This window comes from Rhinolophus sinicus, linkage group LG04 (assembly GCF_036562045.2).
Source record: "Rhinolophus sinicus isolate RSC01 linkage group LG04, ASM3656204v1, whole genome shotgun sequence".
Lineage (NCBI taxonomy): Eukaryota > Metazoa > Chordata > Mammalia > Chiroptera > Rhinolophidae > Rhinolophus > Rhinolophus sinicus.
The window spans coordinates 167,965,789-167,984,601 of NC_133754.1; the positions used below are offsets into that span (position 1 = coordinate 167,965,789).

The window sequence follows — 18,813 nt, forward strand, 5'->3', positions numbered from 1 at the left end:
AGGACAGAGGAATTCCCTTAATGAAAAATTGCTTCAAAGCAAACTGCTGAAAACCAGCTCATCATGATGGGAGGGATTCCGTCCAGCCCCCGGGCAGGCCCTTTGTGTGGTGGAGTGGGTGGTATGGCACCTGTTAGGCACCAGCCAACTCTTCCTGGTCCTGTTCAGGGCGCAGCCCCCATCGGCCAAGCCACTCACCTGCTGACAGCACTAGAAGAGCATGTGAGGAACCAGAACTGCCAGGACTCTGGAGTCAGACAGCCCCAGGTTCCAAACCCAGTGTGACATGACCAGTTCTTGTCTGGAGATTGGGCATGTTCTTTAGACTCTTGGAGCCTCTATTTATAAATAATGATAGTTGTTACTTTTTAGTGCGCCCTTACGATGTGCCAGACAATGCAGTAAGGATTTATCTCCTCTAATCCTTACAGCCACCAATGAGACACCCAACTGACAGATGGGAAGGGGAGGCCACAGAGGTTAAGTGACATGCCTGAGGTCACATAGGAAGTGAGTGGTAGAGCCACGATTTGAAGTCTGTTTGGTCCCATGTGGCTGGATAGCTTCTCAGATCTTTTCTAGCTCTGACGTTGTCCTACTCTAATAACAACTGTCACATGAAAATACATTTTGTTGTTTGCAAAGGTTATAAAGAGTACAAGCTCTTGAGTTAGCCTGCCTGGGCTCCAAGCAGGCTGTGCCATTTACTGAGAGAGAACCTCCCCCAGACTCTGATCCTTAATCTATTCTAGTGGGTATCAGGACAGAATCTATCAAGGGCTGCTGTAAGAATTCTATGACATTTATGCACATAAAGCCCCTGACACATAGTAAGTGCTCATTAAAGCTTTCCCTTTGTATTAGTTTCTGGTTTGATCTGGCTTCCTTTAGAATTCTTCTCTAGCAGCTGTATAAGACATCTTTCCCCCATCTAGAACAATGGTTGTTAAATTATGTTCCCATAGTCTAGGGGTCCTTGGGCCAGTGTGGGGAGACTGAGGCAGGGCTCCATGTACCCCACCAGCTGCATCACAGAGCAGCTCTGCTGTTGTTGATTCTGCATTCTGGAATTCTGCAAACGTTATTGAACAAGAGGGTTTTCCTACTCCTTCTAGGAAATATATAGACTAAATGAAGGAAATGTGCATATCACTAAAATTTCACCCTAAAATTTCTATGTTCTCCATTTCTTATGCTGTCGCCTACCTATAAGCTCTAAAGGTAAGACAGGATGGGCGCAGTGGGACAATGGTTCTGGTACGATTGTCACCCTCCCACCCCCTAGCTTGGCTTGTACAGCAAAACCTCCTGGTGATATTAAGCGTAGCAACATTCGGGCCTCATCCCAGTGCAGCGGATTCAGCAGCTGTGGCCTGGGCTCAGTGTGACGAGCTCTTCAGGTGACATCCATACAGGCGCTCAGGGTGTCACCCTTTGATAAACACTACTCAAAAATGGGATAGAGGGCTACTTCTCTCTAAAGTATTTTTAACCTTCTTAATGAAATTCAGTGAACATTATTCAAGGAAAATCTTCCATGGTTTTCCCATATGTAAAACATAAAAGCGAGGCCACCTGAGGGGAGGGGATTTTCTGGAGCACGGGTTAAGACCAAACTTGGTCTTTTTCCTTATTAAGAGCCCACAGCGCCTCCCTGTGGACAGTCTGATCAAAGATAACAGTTCTCGTGGGGAGTTGAAGAACTCCCACACCTGGCGGAGACCCAGGGCTCCTCGGCATGCTTCTCACCCCCTGGGAGACCTGTTTCCCTATGAGCTTAGTCTGCTCTCATGCCGTGACTGTCCTGGAATACCCGCCCTCCATTCCACACTTAATCCCATCCGTCCTCTATTAATACTACATCTCCCCCCAGAGGGCATTCTGGAACCTTCTCACCTTCAGTTTCTAGAGAACATATATTTTGTGCAATGAAATCTTGCCCTATCTTGGTCTTTGGCTGTTTCTGGGACTCATGATACCGCCCAGGCCCCACACCCAAATATACCAAAATTAGACTGTATACTTCTTGGGGCCAGAAATCCCACTTCTCCATCCTTCACCATTTTCCTGATCCAGTGTTTGGCACGGGGAAATACCTAATACGGGCTAGCTGAATGAACGAGTGAATGAATGACTGCAAGTGTCTTTCCCCTTTCACATCCCCTCCAATAGCAAAAAAAGAATAAAACTGATATATTATCTGGCTTTTAAGTTCTTGTTTCAATTATTTTGGATAGTGTTTTTAAATATTAAATATTAGTGTTTCAAATGTATTGAACTTTTTCTTTTAAAATCTTAAGCCTACATGGCCTCCTGCCGGCCACTGGAAAAAAAGGGCTTTCTCTCTGTAGATACTCAGTATACTCGCATGTCTATCCTTCTACCCAAGTAATTATATGATTCGTATCCTCCTATCCTGATTTCACTTCCACAATAGATGAACTTATTTTTTGTCCACATTATCTGTCAAGGCTGTTAAGTTTAAAATTCCCTATTGATTTCTTTTTGTGGATGAGGTCATTATCTTCATCTTCCTTATGGGTTTTCCCTTTTTACAGCTGTTCAATACACATTGCTCTAAAAATGCACTCTGTTTACATTCTATTCCTTACACCATTATAAAATAAACCTCTCAAAATTCTTTGTTTCACATTCCTTTTGGCTTAATACTCATACTATTCACTCTTTCCTGAATCAATGTACAGTCACATACGTATGACAAACTGCCTAGTTTTGCTTCTGTGACGTTTTCCTTTATATGGATAAACAATGCATTAAGGATGTCTGCTTCTGAACCCTATGTGAGACTCTCTTTCCTAATTTATGAATCCAGACTGTATATCGGCACTAATCATGATCTGTTTTCTCTTATTGGCCTGTTTTCTTTGTTCTTCGGTTCTCACATTTTTTAAAGGTAGAAGAGAGCAGAGTAGTTCATGCAATCAGCAATAAGCATGAACTACTCTGCTTTCTTCTACCTTTAAAAACTGTGAACAATAAACACATTCTATTTTCATTCTGTTAGTGATCAGATGAGTAAAAGTGACTTAAAAACTGAGGCTTCGTTGGTCCTACTTTGTTCTGTAGAAAGTCTTTGCCTGTACTTTTGTCAATAGTCTCAATCCTATGAGTGGAGGTCCCTCCTGGGGAAGGAAGATGGTGTCTGGCTTTGGTTTCTACTCCCATTCACACGGTTCTTGGGAAGGCACTTGGGAAGGCAAGCTGCTGTGCCTTTATGGGATGACACTACCTGCTCCAAATTACAGAGTGTGCCCGGCAGGGTCGGGCATGGGGCTCCTGCAGTCTCCCTCGGGCGCTCACCCACACGCCTCTCCACTACCTTCTATTGCTGGGCCTTTCAAGCTTTTGTGTTGGCAGCTAAATATGCTCAGATCCCTCCTCCTCGATTTCTGACACATTTCTCCATGACTACCGCACGGTACTAGAACAAGAGGGTGAGGCAGAGTTCAGTGACGGGCTGTGGCCTCCATCCCTGGCTTTCTAGGCCCGCTCCACAGCCCTGATGCAGAGCCCCTCCTGCGTTCCCACGATGGGCACAGGCCCCCAGTGTCACGGCTGGCTCTGGGACGGAGGCCCCGCTGCTCTTACCTCGAACTGGATCAGCACTGTCCCACTTTCGAGGCCCTTCTTTAGCTGTTCCATGGATCCCTCCAGGGTGTCCCCACCCTCTGGACACACAGGGAAAATGGCCTCTGGGAAAAGCTGGTTCAGTTCATCTTCAGATCTGATATCACCCGTTGAATGGACAGCTGTAATGGACAAGAAAGGGTGCGTCTGGCGTGTGTGGCAAAGCTCTGGTGATCCATTTTGTCCCCCGAAATTACACTTATGACACCTGAATGCAGATGGTTTAAAACATCTTATTAAATGATTAAGCACACAGTAATCATTTTCACCATAGACACTGCTTCTTGTTGACTGATTCAATATGTGTCAATTATACAAAATGACATACTATTCCGGTTAGTTTATGATGGTGTTTAGTACTCCGAGGCTTTTGCCAAAGATAAGAGACAGGGAAAGAATGTTTTTAAAGAAAACGTATCTTCTCCCTTTGTTCTCTCTGATCTGCTTCTTTTTTACCCATCCCCCCACCCTTTTCTCGGTTCCTTTTCCCTTGCTCCCTTCAAACAGGCACTTCCCTGGTGTGAGGTCTGGGGCACTATCCATGACACGATTGTCCCAGAACTCAGTCAGTCTCTAACTCACGGCCATTTTCAGGTGGGATGTTCCCAGGTAAACATCTCTAGGCCTAATATCTCTGCACTTCAGCACCACCTCTTCAGTACGAATCCTCCCTTCATGTCAGACTCCGAGTGAATAAATATACTCTAGGACCCCCACGCCCTGCACCTTCACAATACTTCCCCAGCGTCACATGCCTCTTTCCATCTACAGTGACTTCCTTCTCCAGTCTTTCAGATTGGAAACTTTGGGACCATCTCTGAATTTTCCCTTTCTACCCAGAAGGGGATGTCACTCCCTTACTCGAAAGCTTTCACTGGCTCCCTACTACCTTCCAGGTAACAGGAAAAGAGCGGAAAGTAACAACTTGTGCATTTCCCCACCGAGTTAGACTGAATCCTCACAATGCTGACCCAGCTGTCATTATCCCCATTATACAGATGAGGAAACTGACTCTCAGGGCAAAGGAGTTGTCCTGTCAGGGCGGGACATGAGAATTTGGTCCATATCTGTCTGACCCTAAAGACCACATTCTTTTCCCTGACCGGAGAAGCTGAGCTCTTTTGCTACTTTCGTGACTTCTGTCATATCAACTACTCCCTATGCTGTTTACTTATTTTTCTTTCAAACAACTCATATTTTGTACTTAAACGTTTATTTAAAAAATAAGCTTATTATCATTACAGTTACAGAAGACCAGTGGCACTGCCCCTCTAGCTCGCATAGTCTAAAAACATCCATTTTCCTCACCTCAGACAGCCCAGACTGCTCTCCCACTGGCCCCCTACGACTGCCAGCGTACCACAGGGCACATCATGTGGCAGAGGGGCCTGCTCCCAACTGCTGGAATCCTTTGTTCTCTATTATCTTGCAGCCTTACCCACCACACAGCAGCAGGGCAACTTAGCCTCTCTGACTGGGTTTTCCCCATTTCCTCACTCGGGGATAACAATACTGAGCTTGTAAGAGTGTTCTGAGAGCTGACGAAGATAGTTATGTAAAGCAACTAGCACAGTGCAAGGCATTTCACTGGTGCTCCACAGACATCAGCTACAACCGCTACTGAATACCTACTGTGCACTGAGCAGGGTGCTGGGGTTTGGTGGGGACAGGGCGGTGGGGGGCTGGGTAGGGACCTGGAAGGGCCCGTAAGGCCTCATAGAGGAGGGGGGATGAGAGCTGGCACCGGAAGGGAAGAGAGAAGGCAGGAATGTGGGGGTGTGGGGGTCATGCCTACACCTGTGAGGCCAGAGCAGAGATGGAGGGCCAAGGCTCTGAGTCACACATTGCGCACACCTGAGGCATTTCAGGCTGGAAGGAGCATCCAAAGACCTGGCTGATCAGTTTATAACAACAACAGTAACAGTATTCAATAGTAGCCACCCTTCAAACGCCTACCACCTATCAGGCAGCATTCTAGGTGCTTTCCAGTATGAGTATCATTTAATCCTCACAAGAACCCTGTGAGGTAGGGGCTGTTTTATCCTCATTTTACATTAGAGGGAACTGAAACATTGACAGGGTAAGAAACTCGCTCAAGGTCCCTCAATTGGTAGGAGGCAGAGTGAGAACCACCGCAAGGGAGCCAGGCCCCTGCCCCCCTCGGCTTACTGACTTTCCAACAAAACCAAATGCACTGATCCTTCCACAAATGGCTGAAAATGCAATTGCCTGCAGGGCCAGGCAGCTACAAGGGGTGGGGGCTCATGCCTTGTATAAAGCGGGTGGTGGGTGCTGCCTACCTCCAGAGGACTGGCCGTGAGGGGCCAGGCCCTGTGTGGGGAGATCTTCAAACTTCTCAAGTGAGAGGTCAGACATTCAGGTTGTTATGTCAAGTGCTCGATTTTCAAATGGTGGCTACAAGCTCAACATTTTCCAAACCAAGGCCGGGCCAGAGAAGGCCCTGCTTTGTGCAGGCAGCGTCCCTGGGGCTCCTTCCCACCAAAGGTTCCTATTACCTTTCCTCCTGATCACCAGGGCCAGCTCCCGCGTGTGGGACTCCCGGCTGGCTTTGATGAACATCACCACTTGGTCGTGGGTGTGTTCTGAGATGTCCCGGCCATTGATTAACACGATTTGATCCCCTTCGTTCAGCTTAGGAATGCAGGTGTCCGCCTGAGTGGAGGGGAAAAGCGAGTTTCTTCGGTTAGCACAGCATGGTCCTCAAGGGAAGAACGCTGCTGCTCTCTGAGCCTCGACACTTGAGACCATGACCAAGTTCTCCTTTCTTCCCCGTCAGGTATTATCGTCATTATTTTTACATCCACTGCTACGATGACGTGGCAGCTGGCTGGTTGTGGGATTTTAATGAAGTGGAACGTTAAGTTATGAAACACTCCGGAATAAGGCTAAGAAAATCACAGAACCCATTTCTCTGTGGTAGCCAACCTTCACTTATTAACGGGACGTTAATGACCGTGATGCTTCTGATCTTTCCTAGATGGGCTGTTAGAAAATGATTTGTCAGCTAAAAGCGAGTATTTATTTATCTTCAGCCAACCTTCACTTATTAATGTAATGGAATGACTATGATGCTTCTGATCTTTTATTTCCTAGATGGGCTGTGAGAAAAATGATTTGTCAGCTAAAAGTGAGTATTTATTTATCTTGCAGTGGAGAAAGCCTTTGTAAGCATAATGCCAAAGGCAGAAGCCATTATGGAGTGGAGCAATGCACTGAACAGTGTCGGAATAAAAGCCTCCTTATTTGAGAGGGGCCATGAGCAGGAAGATAAAGGAAACTGCCAGCTGAAGGGCTGCTTACGAGTAAAACCCCCAAACTGGTACCTTCTGAGGAGGCAGAGTGACTCTTTGGTATTCACTGCTTTAAAAAAGCAAATGATCTGCTGAGGACGCGGGTGGGGGTGGGATTGTGGAAAGGGGTACAGGGTCTCCATGTGCCCACTCAGAGTGGGAACAGCAAACTCTGTGCCTCAGTTTCCTTCCCTTGAGCAGTACTTCTACATTATAATGTGCACACCGACCAGCCAGGGATCTTGCTAACAGTGCAGCCTAAGGTCCAGCAGGTCTGGGCGGGGCCTGAGATCTGCATTGCTAATGAGCTCCCAGGGGCTGAGGGTGCTGGACCCTGGGCAGTACGGTGGCAGAACACAGCTTCAGGGACGACACTGGGCAGCCAGGTTCTGGAAAACATGGGCTCTGTTCTTTCTTTCCATCTATGTGCATGCATTTACACACCCTCTTTGAAGCTGGCAAAAGAGAAACAGGACACCAAAATAGAAATCTGTTAGATTTAGGGGAAAACAAATATGGGACATAATGGAACGTGTTTACTTACAGGCGACTCTGGGTTTATCCTAGATACCACAAGAGGCATCTTTTGATCCACTCCTCCCTGTAAACATGTGAGACGAAAAACAAACAAACAAACAAAAACTTGAGTAGTTCATAGCAACAAACACATGCAGCTCTCTGGCACAGGAGAGGGCTCCCATTTCACTTAATCCTGTTCTAATCCCAGGGAACGGCACCCTGTCACAATTACAAGGCTCCTGAGCCCTCTGAGAATATTGGGCTAACGAGAGGACTGCTCAGAAGCCTCCCGTGGCCGTCCCCACATCCCATGAACTGCAGGCGCATTTGGATGTGCAAGCTCCTTTCAAAAAGGCAACCGTCTCCAGGAAAAGGAGTCCAACATCATAGCCTCTAAGTGCTGTGGGAGAGCGAGTTTTCAGTGGAGAAGACAGAAGCCACAGAAAAGGTCGCACGCTACAACGGCTTTTGACCTCAGAGAGCAGGTTCATGAGCAGGGCTGCTGGGGTACAGGAGAGGCGTGTATGGTGGCCGCTATGGGGTGGGCAGCAGAGACCACCTGCCCTCACTGTGCTGTAGGGCAGAGGTTGGTAAACTGTTTCTGTAAAGGACCCGTGAGCATATATGTTGGGCTTTGTGGGACAGAGGGCTCTGTTGTAATTGTTTGACTCTACCACCTACTGCCAAAGGAGCTATAAACCATTTGTAAATGTATGGGTGTGGCTGTGTTCCAAAAAAACTTTATTTACAAAAACAGGTGGGATTTGGCCCCTAGGCCATAGTTTGTAGACCCCGCCTAGAGGCAGGCAGAGGAGGGTAATGGCTGCACAAATGACTCTGCGACTAGAACCGCTGTTCTCTCTTCTCAGCTCAGCAATGCTGAGGGGCTCTCTTCATAACCTCTCTTCAGGGGGAGATCTGCTTGACCACTGTGTGCCTTCATCACTCTGAGCCTTAATATGCATCTATACAATGGGTTTAAAAATACCGACTTCCCTGCTTAGAACTCAATAAGGTGATATAAATAAGTGCAGAGCAACCGTCAAGCACAGAACAGGCACTTGGTGTGAGGAAGCTGCCACAGCCATATAATAAACCTCCCAATTCTGAGGCCTGAGCCGATTTCCTGATGCAGCCTCAAGTATGCAGCACGTGTCCAATGGAAATGGAACTGTCATCTACAGAGCATAAAACTTCCTTATAAATACATACAGCATACCTTTAGATTAAATCCAAATTTTCCATCTTCATCTGGTGTAATACGGATCAAGATTAAGTAGCCATCACCATTATCATTCTGGAAAAGGTTGGAAAGTGGTCAGTTATGTTCCTTCCCTCTCCTCCACTGGTTGGTGATATTTTCTTTTAGTCATAACTACTTAATTGCCCAGGAGGTGCGTACGCGTGGGGGAGCCTGGGTGGGTCACCTGGCGACTGCAGGGCGCAGGAGCTGAGTGAGCTCACCTTGTCACAGTAGTACTGGCTGGAGTCCTCGGTGGAGCCCCCTCTGGTCACCCGGTGGAAGTCTTCCAACAACTGTTGATCGACGCCATCTGGGGAGCAGGAGCCTGGAGCATTTGAAGATGGAGACACAGAACCGGATGACTTCCGGGTCAGGCAGCTTGGTGCTGGATTGTTTTCGGATAGACTCCTTCATCATGAAGAAGGAGGAGATATTTTATTAACTGGATTAATATTTTATCAGAGTGAAAACATGACTGATTGTTGAGGCCTGGCATCCCACGGTTGACATGAATCCTTGGAACCTGAGAAGAGCTTCAAAGGTCAACCTCAGGGCTCCAGCACCCAGAGTTCACTGGCTGCCCTTGCCCCCAGCTGGCCTAAATATCACCACCTTTAGTTTTGGGGAAAAGGGACAGGAGGGCAGAGAGGACTCGGGAGCTGCTGAAAACTCAGCTCTCTTACCGGCTACATTAAAAGGGTGACAGGGAAATGTGCCAGCTACTACTCAAGGAAATGGGATTAATGTGGCATATTCAGGGCAATTTATACTACTCCCAGTTTGTGTTACTTGTCTGTGCCCCTATTAATTGCCCACACTGAGACTGTATGTTTTTTTTTTCTAATATAGGTCCTTATGTATCTTAGAGCTGCACTGTCCAATGTGGTAATCACATGTGGCTATTTAAATTTACATAAATTCAGATTAGTAAGTCTTCAAACGTACCAGTCACATTCCAAAAATGGTTAGTAGCCAGCTGTAGCTAGTGGCTCCGGCACTGGACAGCACAGTTATAAAACATTTCTATCATCGCAGTAAGTTCTATTGGGCAACGCTGTCTTAGAGAATTCAAATTAATAGAACTCAGTAGGTCTCTGTGGTCATCTGGTCCAACTCCCATTTCACAGATGAGAAAACTGTAGTCAAGAGAAGCTGAGTGACTTGTCCACGGTCACTCAGTTTCCCCGTCACTTAACAGGCGGAAGTCTGACGGACATGAGTCCCCGAGCACCTCTTTCCTCTCCAGGCCAGGCCAAGTCTGCTCCAAAGGTAGGACCCGCGCTCCCCCAATCTCTACCCTCACAGAGCTACAGGGATCAACCATCTCAGCATCACTGCACAGGACACTCAACTTCTCTGCACCATGCACACCCACACGAGACCCCGTCCAGAGCCACAGGCCCAGCAAAAGATGCCTTGAAAAGCCTACAGAATATGGGGGTTTCCTCATGTTCTCCAGACTCTTCCAGATGAAGATATTCAGTGAAACAGACAAAAGACAATTGCTGCTGCCTCTTATTAATCTTTATTTCAAGCCCTTATCTATGGATTTTTCATTAAATTAGGGCTTCTGTTTCCTCGCAAGTTCAAATTCGCTTACTTTAAATGTAAAATCTGTATCATATTCATACAGAATGATTCACAACCCCAATTTATTTGAATATAAAAATTCAGTGAACAGACCAGTGTAGGAATATGGCTACCCTATTTCCCCAAAAATAAGGCCTAGCCGGGCAATCAGCTCTAATGCATCTTTTGAAGCAAAAATTAATATAAGACCTGGTATTATATTATATTATGTTATATCATATCATATATCATTTATCATATCATAGCCTATCATATATTATATTAATAAGACCCGGTATATTATACTATATTATATTATGTTTGACCTGGTATTATATTATGTTATGTCATGTTATGTTATATTATATTATATTACACCTGGTCTTATAGTAAAATAAGACTGGGTCTTACATTAATTTTTGCTCCAAAAGACGCGCTAGAGCTGATTGTCCGGCTCGGTCTTATTTCAGGGCAACACGGTAGGAGCAAGTGAAGAGTTTGACCTTAAGGTTTTCAAGTTGCTGGCTCAGGAAGGAGTGTTATGGATGGGAAGACATTTCAGAGACAGGATATTTTGGAATTTAAGCTGCATACTAATGGCAAGTTTTCAGACTGAAAATGATGAGACTTTAACTTACTTAAAACAAAGCTAAAAAAAACTCCCCCAAGTAGGGTAACTTTGCCAAGTTTCAGTGTTTACAAGAGCACCCCCTACTGGCGAAAGTCTAATTGCGTGGCAATTGCTAGACAAAATCAAGCCAAAAGGGGTTTAGCAAACGTTCTAGGGGAGGATCTGAACTTGAAAATGAAGAAGGTGCAAGTGGCAAACACACTTCAAACATCTGGAAGACTCTGGAGGGTGATAGCAATGGAAAAAGGGAAGGGCATGTAAGTAACACCCAGAAGATCAAGTTGACAAAGCAGAAGGGAACAGATTTTAGTAAAATTCTAATATATTTTATATTCATTATATTTAATTTCTGATTTTTGAATGCGTGGATTACGTCATATCATGTTTTCAAGTATTTTCCTTTTTCAGTATAAAACATAATGGTCTATCTAAAAAAGCCCACAGAACTAACTAGCAAGAATATATTCAAAGTCATTATGTGCCCAATCCTATTTTCTAAGTAGGGGTGGAGAGGTCAGTTTTAGATCGCAATTTATTGAACACATGACGATACTTTTTTGGCTGATCAGCTGTGTACAGACGTTCCCTGTAGGCGGCAGTAACGTTCTGCTCAGCGTGGAGGATGAACAGATGGTGAGGAGGACATCGAATGACGAGAAGCAATGAGAAGGTGGCAGCTGGACGCAGCTCAGGATGCCACGAGTGGAGACACCAAACCGAGAGGGCTTCCTCCCTCCTTGGGGCAGGGCATGAGGTGCTCATGAGTGAGAGCCTCCTGAGCGAGGAGGGAGATGAGGGGAGCTGTGGATAGAGCCAGGCTTCCATGGGATAACCGTGAAAGGAGTAGGATGAGCGAAGTAAGAAGACAGTGTGGCTGGAGGAAGCCGGTGATTGGGGAGGAGGGAGCAGAAGAGGCTTGTTTCTGAGCCAGGAGGGGTCACTTGTCAGAGGAAGGGGGACTGTCACTGCCTTCCGGGAGCCAGAGCAGCTTGGGAGAGACAAACCACCCCTAGCGCCCTGGAGATAAAGGGACAGAGACAGGCTGACAGGCAGACAAACAGGTATTCGCCCTCAGGAAACAGATGCATCAGAACTGTAAATGGGACAAGTTTCAGACACAAAATCCACGATAGAATTAACTTCTCTGAAGAGAGGCAATGTTAAAGAAATTAAAAGTGGCAGGACTGAACATGAAAAAAAGACTCCCATGTGATGCTTCCATTACCACTCTTTCCTAAGCCCTAGAAAATTACAAAGACCTTTACCCCCCATCCCCCCAAACCTGTGAAATACAGCAAAGCTGTGCTCCCACTGAGGGTTTCACAGCTCTGACCAGGCCACTGGTGAGGAGGCATTCACTATGACAGTGTGACAGAATAGAAGCCATTTGCCAAAGTCCCTATCGATGCACAGAAATCATTTTTTTACAAAATTTTTAGTAACAGTAAAACACACATAAAACTTGTCATCTTAAAGTGTAGTAGCGTTAAGTGCGTTCACATTGTTGTGTGCACAGAAGTTCTGAAATAAAAAGTGACAGCTGTCCTCTGTCCTGTGGAACAGGAAACTCCAAAGAAAGAGACAAGCACACGGCACAGGCATTATGACAACACGCACGAGGAGCCCACGCACAAGGAGCATCCTGGGACCCATTAAAACAACCGTTATAAAAAAAAAAAAAAAATAGCCAAGTTCTCCACGTACAACCCACATCTGCCCTAAAATTTGTTTTCCTCTGGAGTCTGTTCTGCAAAGTCATTTTTCCTTTAGGGAATATCCCGTCCAATTTCTCTGGGTGGTGGGGGTGGTTGGTTTTTGTTTTTGTTTTTGTCATAAAGGAAACCTCCTTCTCTGCAGATTTTGGCCTTTGCTCTGAAGCAAGAAAAGGACCACAGAACGGCTGAGAGAACCTTGGGAGGAACAGCCTACAGCCTACAAAGCAAACTGCCAAGGATTCATAACTACAATCACAAACTTTGCTGTGCTGCTATAAATATGGGACAAACCGGTGGGTGACTCATCAGCTCAGATGATGTTCAGAGACCCTGAGCTTCGCCCCTTTGGGTTTATAGCTGAAGTCTCCCCACTCTTTCCCTTCCTCTTTCTTCTTCTTGCTTAAACGGGTACAGAACATTACACTTAATTCTTCTTTCTAAAAGGAACCCTCCTCGCTGCCTGTGATATTATTCATGTGATTTCTCTGACAGAATCCTTTTTGCGTCTTGACATAAATCTGCTGTATAAAACATGTCAAGCGTTTCTTAAACATTTTGCAAATGCTCTCTGAAGTAACCACCACAGTATTTTTTTTTTCTACCACATACAGAGCTTTCCTTTATACTTTGGGCAATGGAGAGCCCCCAGACTCTCAGGCAGGCCAGCTGCCTCTGAAGACCCAGCAGGAGGAGGCTTTCCATCAACAAGAAGGGGTCCCCTACCTAACTGAGGTGGTGGTGGGGGCGGGGAGAGGGCTGTAATTTTTCAACTGTTCATCCCACCTTCCAAGCACAGTCGCTAACTTGCCTTGGTGAGTTGCTAACTTGACTCTATGAGCTGCTAACTTGACTCCGTGAGCTTCTGTCGCCAGCCAGTACACCTGGCAAAGCCACACAAGGAAGGCTGCCTTGGAATCGTCATTATTTGCTATTTTTAACACTTAGCTGCAAAATAAAAAGTGCCCCAGGATGACACAGGTCTCATGGAGGAGTTTCAGAAAGAATTGATGTGCAGTGCGTAGGGGTGAGCAGGGCCAGAAATTACATACATGAAATGGGGCTTGAGAAAGTGAATTTTAAATTTCATTTGAAGAAACTTAAATTCAAGCAGCCACGTGTGGCCAGTGGCTCCTGTACTGGACTGCGAAGATATTCCACAATTCCCTGATGAGAATGCAAACCACAGGAGGAAGACCGGACGCCAAGTTGCGACTGGGCCCCCCCCCCAGCCCCTGGTCAGTCCTTAAACCCTGCCCTTTCATCAAAGCGCCAGAGCCCCACTGCAGATTCCAACTGGTTCAAGTCATGCACGCCTGCATTCGAGCCTTGTATTTCTAGAACTGCAAAGCCAGTGTCACACAACGGAACTCATATCCTTCCACGGTAGCCTCGACAGGGCTGCAAGCTGGAGCGAGAGACAGTGATCACTTCAACAAAAGCATCATCCAAGTTCAGGTCGCAAGAAAATAATGACCAGAGGGATTTTTTAACTAGAGGTGTTAAGAACACAGATATGCTGGAAACCACGTTTGCTGTGGTCAGGGACAGCAAGAGAGGAAGCAACCTCACACATAAGTGGGAAACAAGATTTGCAATTCACCTGTGAGGGCTCCAGTACAATCAGGATGCATTTAATGCTTGGAACCAGTAGCGAGAGTGGTAAAAACTTACAGCTTAACTGAAGCGCCTCCTTGCTAACCCTATGCTGTTGGCGTAGGCCTCATGTTTCTGTATTTTGCGCATAGTATGGGATTTCACAGAAGGGATACATAAGGACTACGGCTGACTTCCCAACAGTTGATCCATTCCTACTGTACTTTAGCTTAAAACGTCATTTTATTTCTTTATGATCTATGTCTTGACCACTTCAAGAAATGGTTTGAGATAGCTTACTCTAAAATGCATAGATATGCTAGAACTGTGAATTCATTAAAACAAGAGAGAGAAAAAATAAGACCCATCAATAGGGCGAGGAAGGAAGAGGAAGGACTACAACAGAAACCCGGGCCAAGGGGAGCTAATTCAATGCAGCGTAACATGGAGTTCTGAGCTCCCTGAAAATTAAGTCAAAGAGGGGACTGGTGAATTCGATATATCTTACTGAATAATAATAGGACTCAAACCAATATTTTAGGAGAGATTCACCCCCTCCCTCCGCTTTGAGATGTGAGAGGAGTTGGTCATCTTCAAAAAAGGAAAGTGGGGACGAAAAAGAATTTAATGCAAACTGTCTTTGACAAAAATTGAACAGAAAAATCAGAGATGTTCTATGCATGTGTTTTTCTTCATACTATCTATTCATTAAGACCAAAAAGAAAACAAAAACGCTGAGGGCATACTGTGGTTCTGAGAAGGCTGTCTGTGGAGAGCTAAAAATAAGCATGTTTCTAGTGGTCTGGAAACCGGCAGTGGTACAACCTGGACAGTCTAGAGAAATACTGCAACGGTTAACATGTCTGTATTTCTGGAATGTGGAAGGACTTACACTCGGCTTTGCTCACTAACTGGAGAGGAGACTATTTAAGAGAGCTAACAAGTATTGGGAGAGCAGGAGGCCTTCCGAAGTGCAAGCCCTAGACCACAGGCACACAGCTTGTCTTCCTGTGGGGGAAGGGAGGGTGATGTCTGTTCTCGCCCCAGCAGAGCATTCTAGGGAGCTGGCTGCAGGCTCCAGCCCTTGACTCCTCTTAACCCGCCACCTGGGTCTGAGAAAATCCCTCCACAGCCCAAACAAGCAGATAAAATGAAAGCGAGTAACACAAGTTTCTTACTCTCGGTGTGGGCTTTGGTTCTGAGAAATCTCGGAATCGCTGTCTTTCGGGGGGAGGGAGCCCTTGTAGGTGTAAAACACATCCTCGGTTTCGGTAATGTAGGTCATTTCGTTGGCGAGGTTATCCGCGGAAGAGTGCCGTGGCTTTCGGATTTCGTGCCGGAGCCGAGGACTTCTCCTGGGTAGAAAAAAGTGGAGTGTGAAGCGCTGAAAGCAAATTCCACTTAAAAACTTTTATCGGGCATCAGTGATCTAACTTTGTGCCCTGACCTTTCTAAGGCCTTGGCTGAGGCTGATGGAAATTAAGAGCTGGTTAACCCATTACTACACCAGAATCCAACAAACGCCACATGGGTCCCTGACACTCTCAGGCCAGTGGTACAGCCCCCGCAACAGTAGGCTCAGCTTTATAAATAGGCAGATGAGATTGGTTTATGCCCTTTGGGAAGGCATGGGGTGTTGATTTAGGGTAAGTCATTCTTCTGGAAGGACTCAAGCCCTCAATGCATAAATAATAGGCCACTACTGACTGCTGATCAGACAATTTTTCTGATTCTTTTGAACAGCATAAATACAGGCTCTAGAAGCCAAGGTACAGTTTTGGCAAAACTAAAACCTTATTTCAACTACATCCCTTCCTGTGCATTTCACCTGATCCAAGAGGAAACGTCTGCTTTGTAAAATGTATCCCGTCTGGGGTAGTAGAGAGATGTAACAGCATCACCCTGTTCTGCCACTAGCAGCCATAGCTGTGTGACTTTAGACAAGTCACATCTGCTCTCTGCGCCTCAGCTGTACCTACCTGCTCCTGAGAATGAATCAGACGAGGCAATGTTCTCAGGATGCCGCGTGCAGCACCTGGGCATCGGCTCTTGCAGTGGGTGATTCCAGGCCGTTGAGCTTTCTAAGTTCTATTTTCCCTCAGTTTTTCCACCTTCCCCGTGTTAGCCATTTCTCCTTGGGGCTGTCAGGGCCTCCACTATTCGCAATCCCCTGAGCCTGGATAATCAATAACACTGTGTCCAAAGTAGAGTAGAAAGGCTCGTGACTCCTCAGGAGAGGACCTATAAATAGCAATAAGAGCTTCCGGCCAAGGGTGTGGCAACATCAAACCCCGCTGGCCTCCTGGATGCGGTCCTGGGCTCCTGCTCTGGGGCCCTGGCATCGCTGCCTAAGAGACTTTCAGACAAATTATGCTGCTACTTCGTAGCATAAATTTACCACTTATGGACCTGGTGCCAAGCAACAAATCTACCCAGTCCTGTGAAGATTTCTCATACTAAATACCATCAGCATCCCTGCCCAGGGCACGTGGCTCCAGGGGGAGGTGCTTACCCAGTGGCCCTGCACAAGAGTCCTTTTTTGCCTGTTATGTTTACAAGGTCCCTTAGTCCTAGCACATCCCTGCTCGAAAATTTACAGGTTCACCTGTCTTTCATGAAATGAACAGAGAGCCATACTCTTCTTCCGGCGTGGAACTGGGGCCATTTCCAGCTTGGTTTCCCCCTTCTGCTGCTACTGTCTGGCTGTTTGGGAGGCATTTGCAAAAATGGCCAGATGTCTTTAGGGAACGTTATAATAAATAATTCCACCTCATCCTGTGTTTATAGCTTACTAATGCACTTGTACATTAGTATTTCACTTGAGGCGATTTTTATAATCCTTTTACAGAGGGGGAGACTGAGACTAGGGAGGTAAAGGAACTTGTTAATTAAGAGAAGAGCCAAAATCTGAGTCTGGGTCTTTCAGCTACAAACTGCCACTTCTTTCCTTTTAGCCAAGTCCACATCATAAAAGTCGGCATGCTATTTCCCCGTGTCTATTTGCTACTGTTGCTCAGGGTCACACATCCTTACCTCAGTTATATCATGTATCTTTATCAGGTTTCCCCAAAGTTTATTTTGTGTGATGTTAACAGGAAACATAAGATTAAATACAGAGAAATGTGTCTCTATCACAGGACTTGTTGGAGCATTAATGTGCCATATCATTCCAAGGGGGGCATTTCAGTAGGCTGCAGTTCTCAAATTTATTTAGACCAGGTAACTTTTAAAAGACCACCCCAGCATTAGACACAAAGGACAATGTTTAGCTAGACCTGTGCATCTCAGGAAAACAGTTACTTCTGCAACAGCCAAGCCTGCAAATATAGACTCTGATTGTAGGCCATCTCTATTTAGGAATTTATTGAGTTTTTATTTTCAAAAGAGGTTAAGTGCTTACTAGCGGGTAGTACAAAAAAAGAACATACCAGTTGGGAGTAATAGGAGGGGACCGAGAAGGCAGACTCTTGGTTTCTAAATGCTCCACAGATAAGGATCTCCGCATGGCTGGGTTCCAGACCATCCCTCCAATCACCTTTTTGCAATACTGGTTATTTACAGACCTGAAAAACCAGATGCAGTTCACTTTCTACACTAACATGTTCAACATGAAAGAAATTACAGCGTAAGTGAAGCAAACAGACTACACACACTCCCTCTCGGATGAGAGGGTAACACTTTGACGACCTCAGCCAAGGAGTACAAGGGTACAAGCGATTCCTTTCTGTCCTGGCTTTTCCCGATGTTTTCTCTTCTGGTGAAGATATTTTCTTGTCCTTACTACTGCGAGCTACCAAGTTGCTTCCAGAATATAACCAAGCCTTACCAGATGAGAAAGAATTTCAGAATAACAGAGAGATACAGTTCAAGTGAGCTCAAGGAATTCTCACCGGACTCACACTGGCATGAGTACAAACATTAACTATCCTTCTAGGTGCTTCCCATCATCCTATCAGCAGAAGCTGTCCCTGTAAGTCACTGATACCTCTTTGAGGGAAGTCCTGAGACTGTTTAGAATTTCAGGTCATGTTCTTTGTGCTACTCTGAAGGTTGCTTCTGAAATTTTATTTGTACCTAGAGAACTTAAATCTTAGCTATCTAGACTCCTTGGAGAATGAGCTACTTGAGAAGATGGGAGTTTGAAACCAGTTTAGGGGAACTCAGTTCTGGCCTTTCTAAATTTTAAACAATATTTCAACACCTTATTAAAACATGCTACACATTCCTTGCAGCCTGAAAACAATAACAACAACAACAACAACAAAAACCAGAAGAAAAACCAAATGAATACAAACACACAAGAAACACCTCCTAGGATATCGATGTACTAATTTACAATAAGAAACACTGTTTGTACCCTGATCAAAATGCTGGCAGCACCGTTGCTAGGAGTATCTACATGAGAAACAAAATTACCATTGCCTGAGAGCATGGCATCAGAACGAGGGCAGCAAGCTAGATGATTCAAAGGTTTAATGTAGCAGTTCCCCAAAGTATGTGTCACAGGTTATTAATAGGTACTCTTGGGGGAAAAACAAAAGTGTTCCATTGTCCTATACGCTTGCAAAACACTGAACACGTTTC

At 45.6% G+C, this 18,813-nt stretch overlaps 1 protein-coding gene across 8 annotated transcripts in view; it reads right to left on the bottom strand.

The window, feature by feature from the left end:
• The window catches only part of PTPN3 (protein tyrosine phosphatase non-receptor type 3), a 94,401-nt gene that overhangs the window by 14,352 nt on the left and 61,236 nt on the right, over nt 1–18,813 (bottom strand). For 7 of the 8 annotated variants that reach the window (XM_074330807.1, XM_074330809.1, XM_074330812.1 and 4 more), the window contains 7 exons: nt 17,658–17,792; nt 15,408–15,584; nt 8,943–9,129; nt 8,698–8,775; nt 7,504–7,560; nt 6,165–6,321; nt 3,610–3,770 (listed from right to left, as the gene is read on the bottom strand). In XM_074330807.1, the coding sequence (XP_074186908.1) occupies nt 3,610–3,770; nt 6,165–6,321; nt 7,504–7,560; nt 8,698–8,775; nt 8,943–9,129; nt 15,408–15,584; nt 17,658–17,792 (952 nt within the window). The remainder of the gene's footprint in view (nt 1–3,609; nt 3,771–6,164; nt 6,322–7,503; nt 7,561–8,697; nt 8,776–8,942; nt 9,130–15,407; nt 15,585–17,657; nt 17,793–18,813) is intronic. The other variant, XM_074330808.1, reaches the window with a different exon arrangement.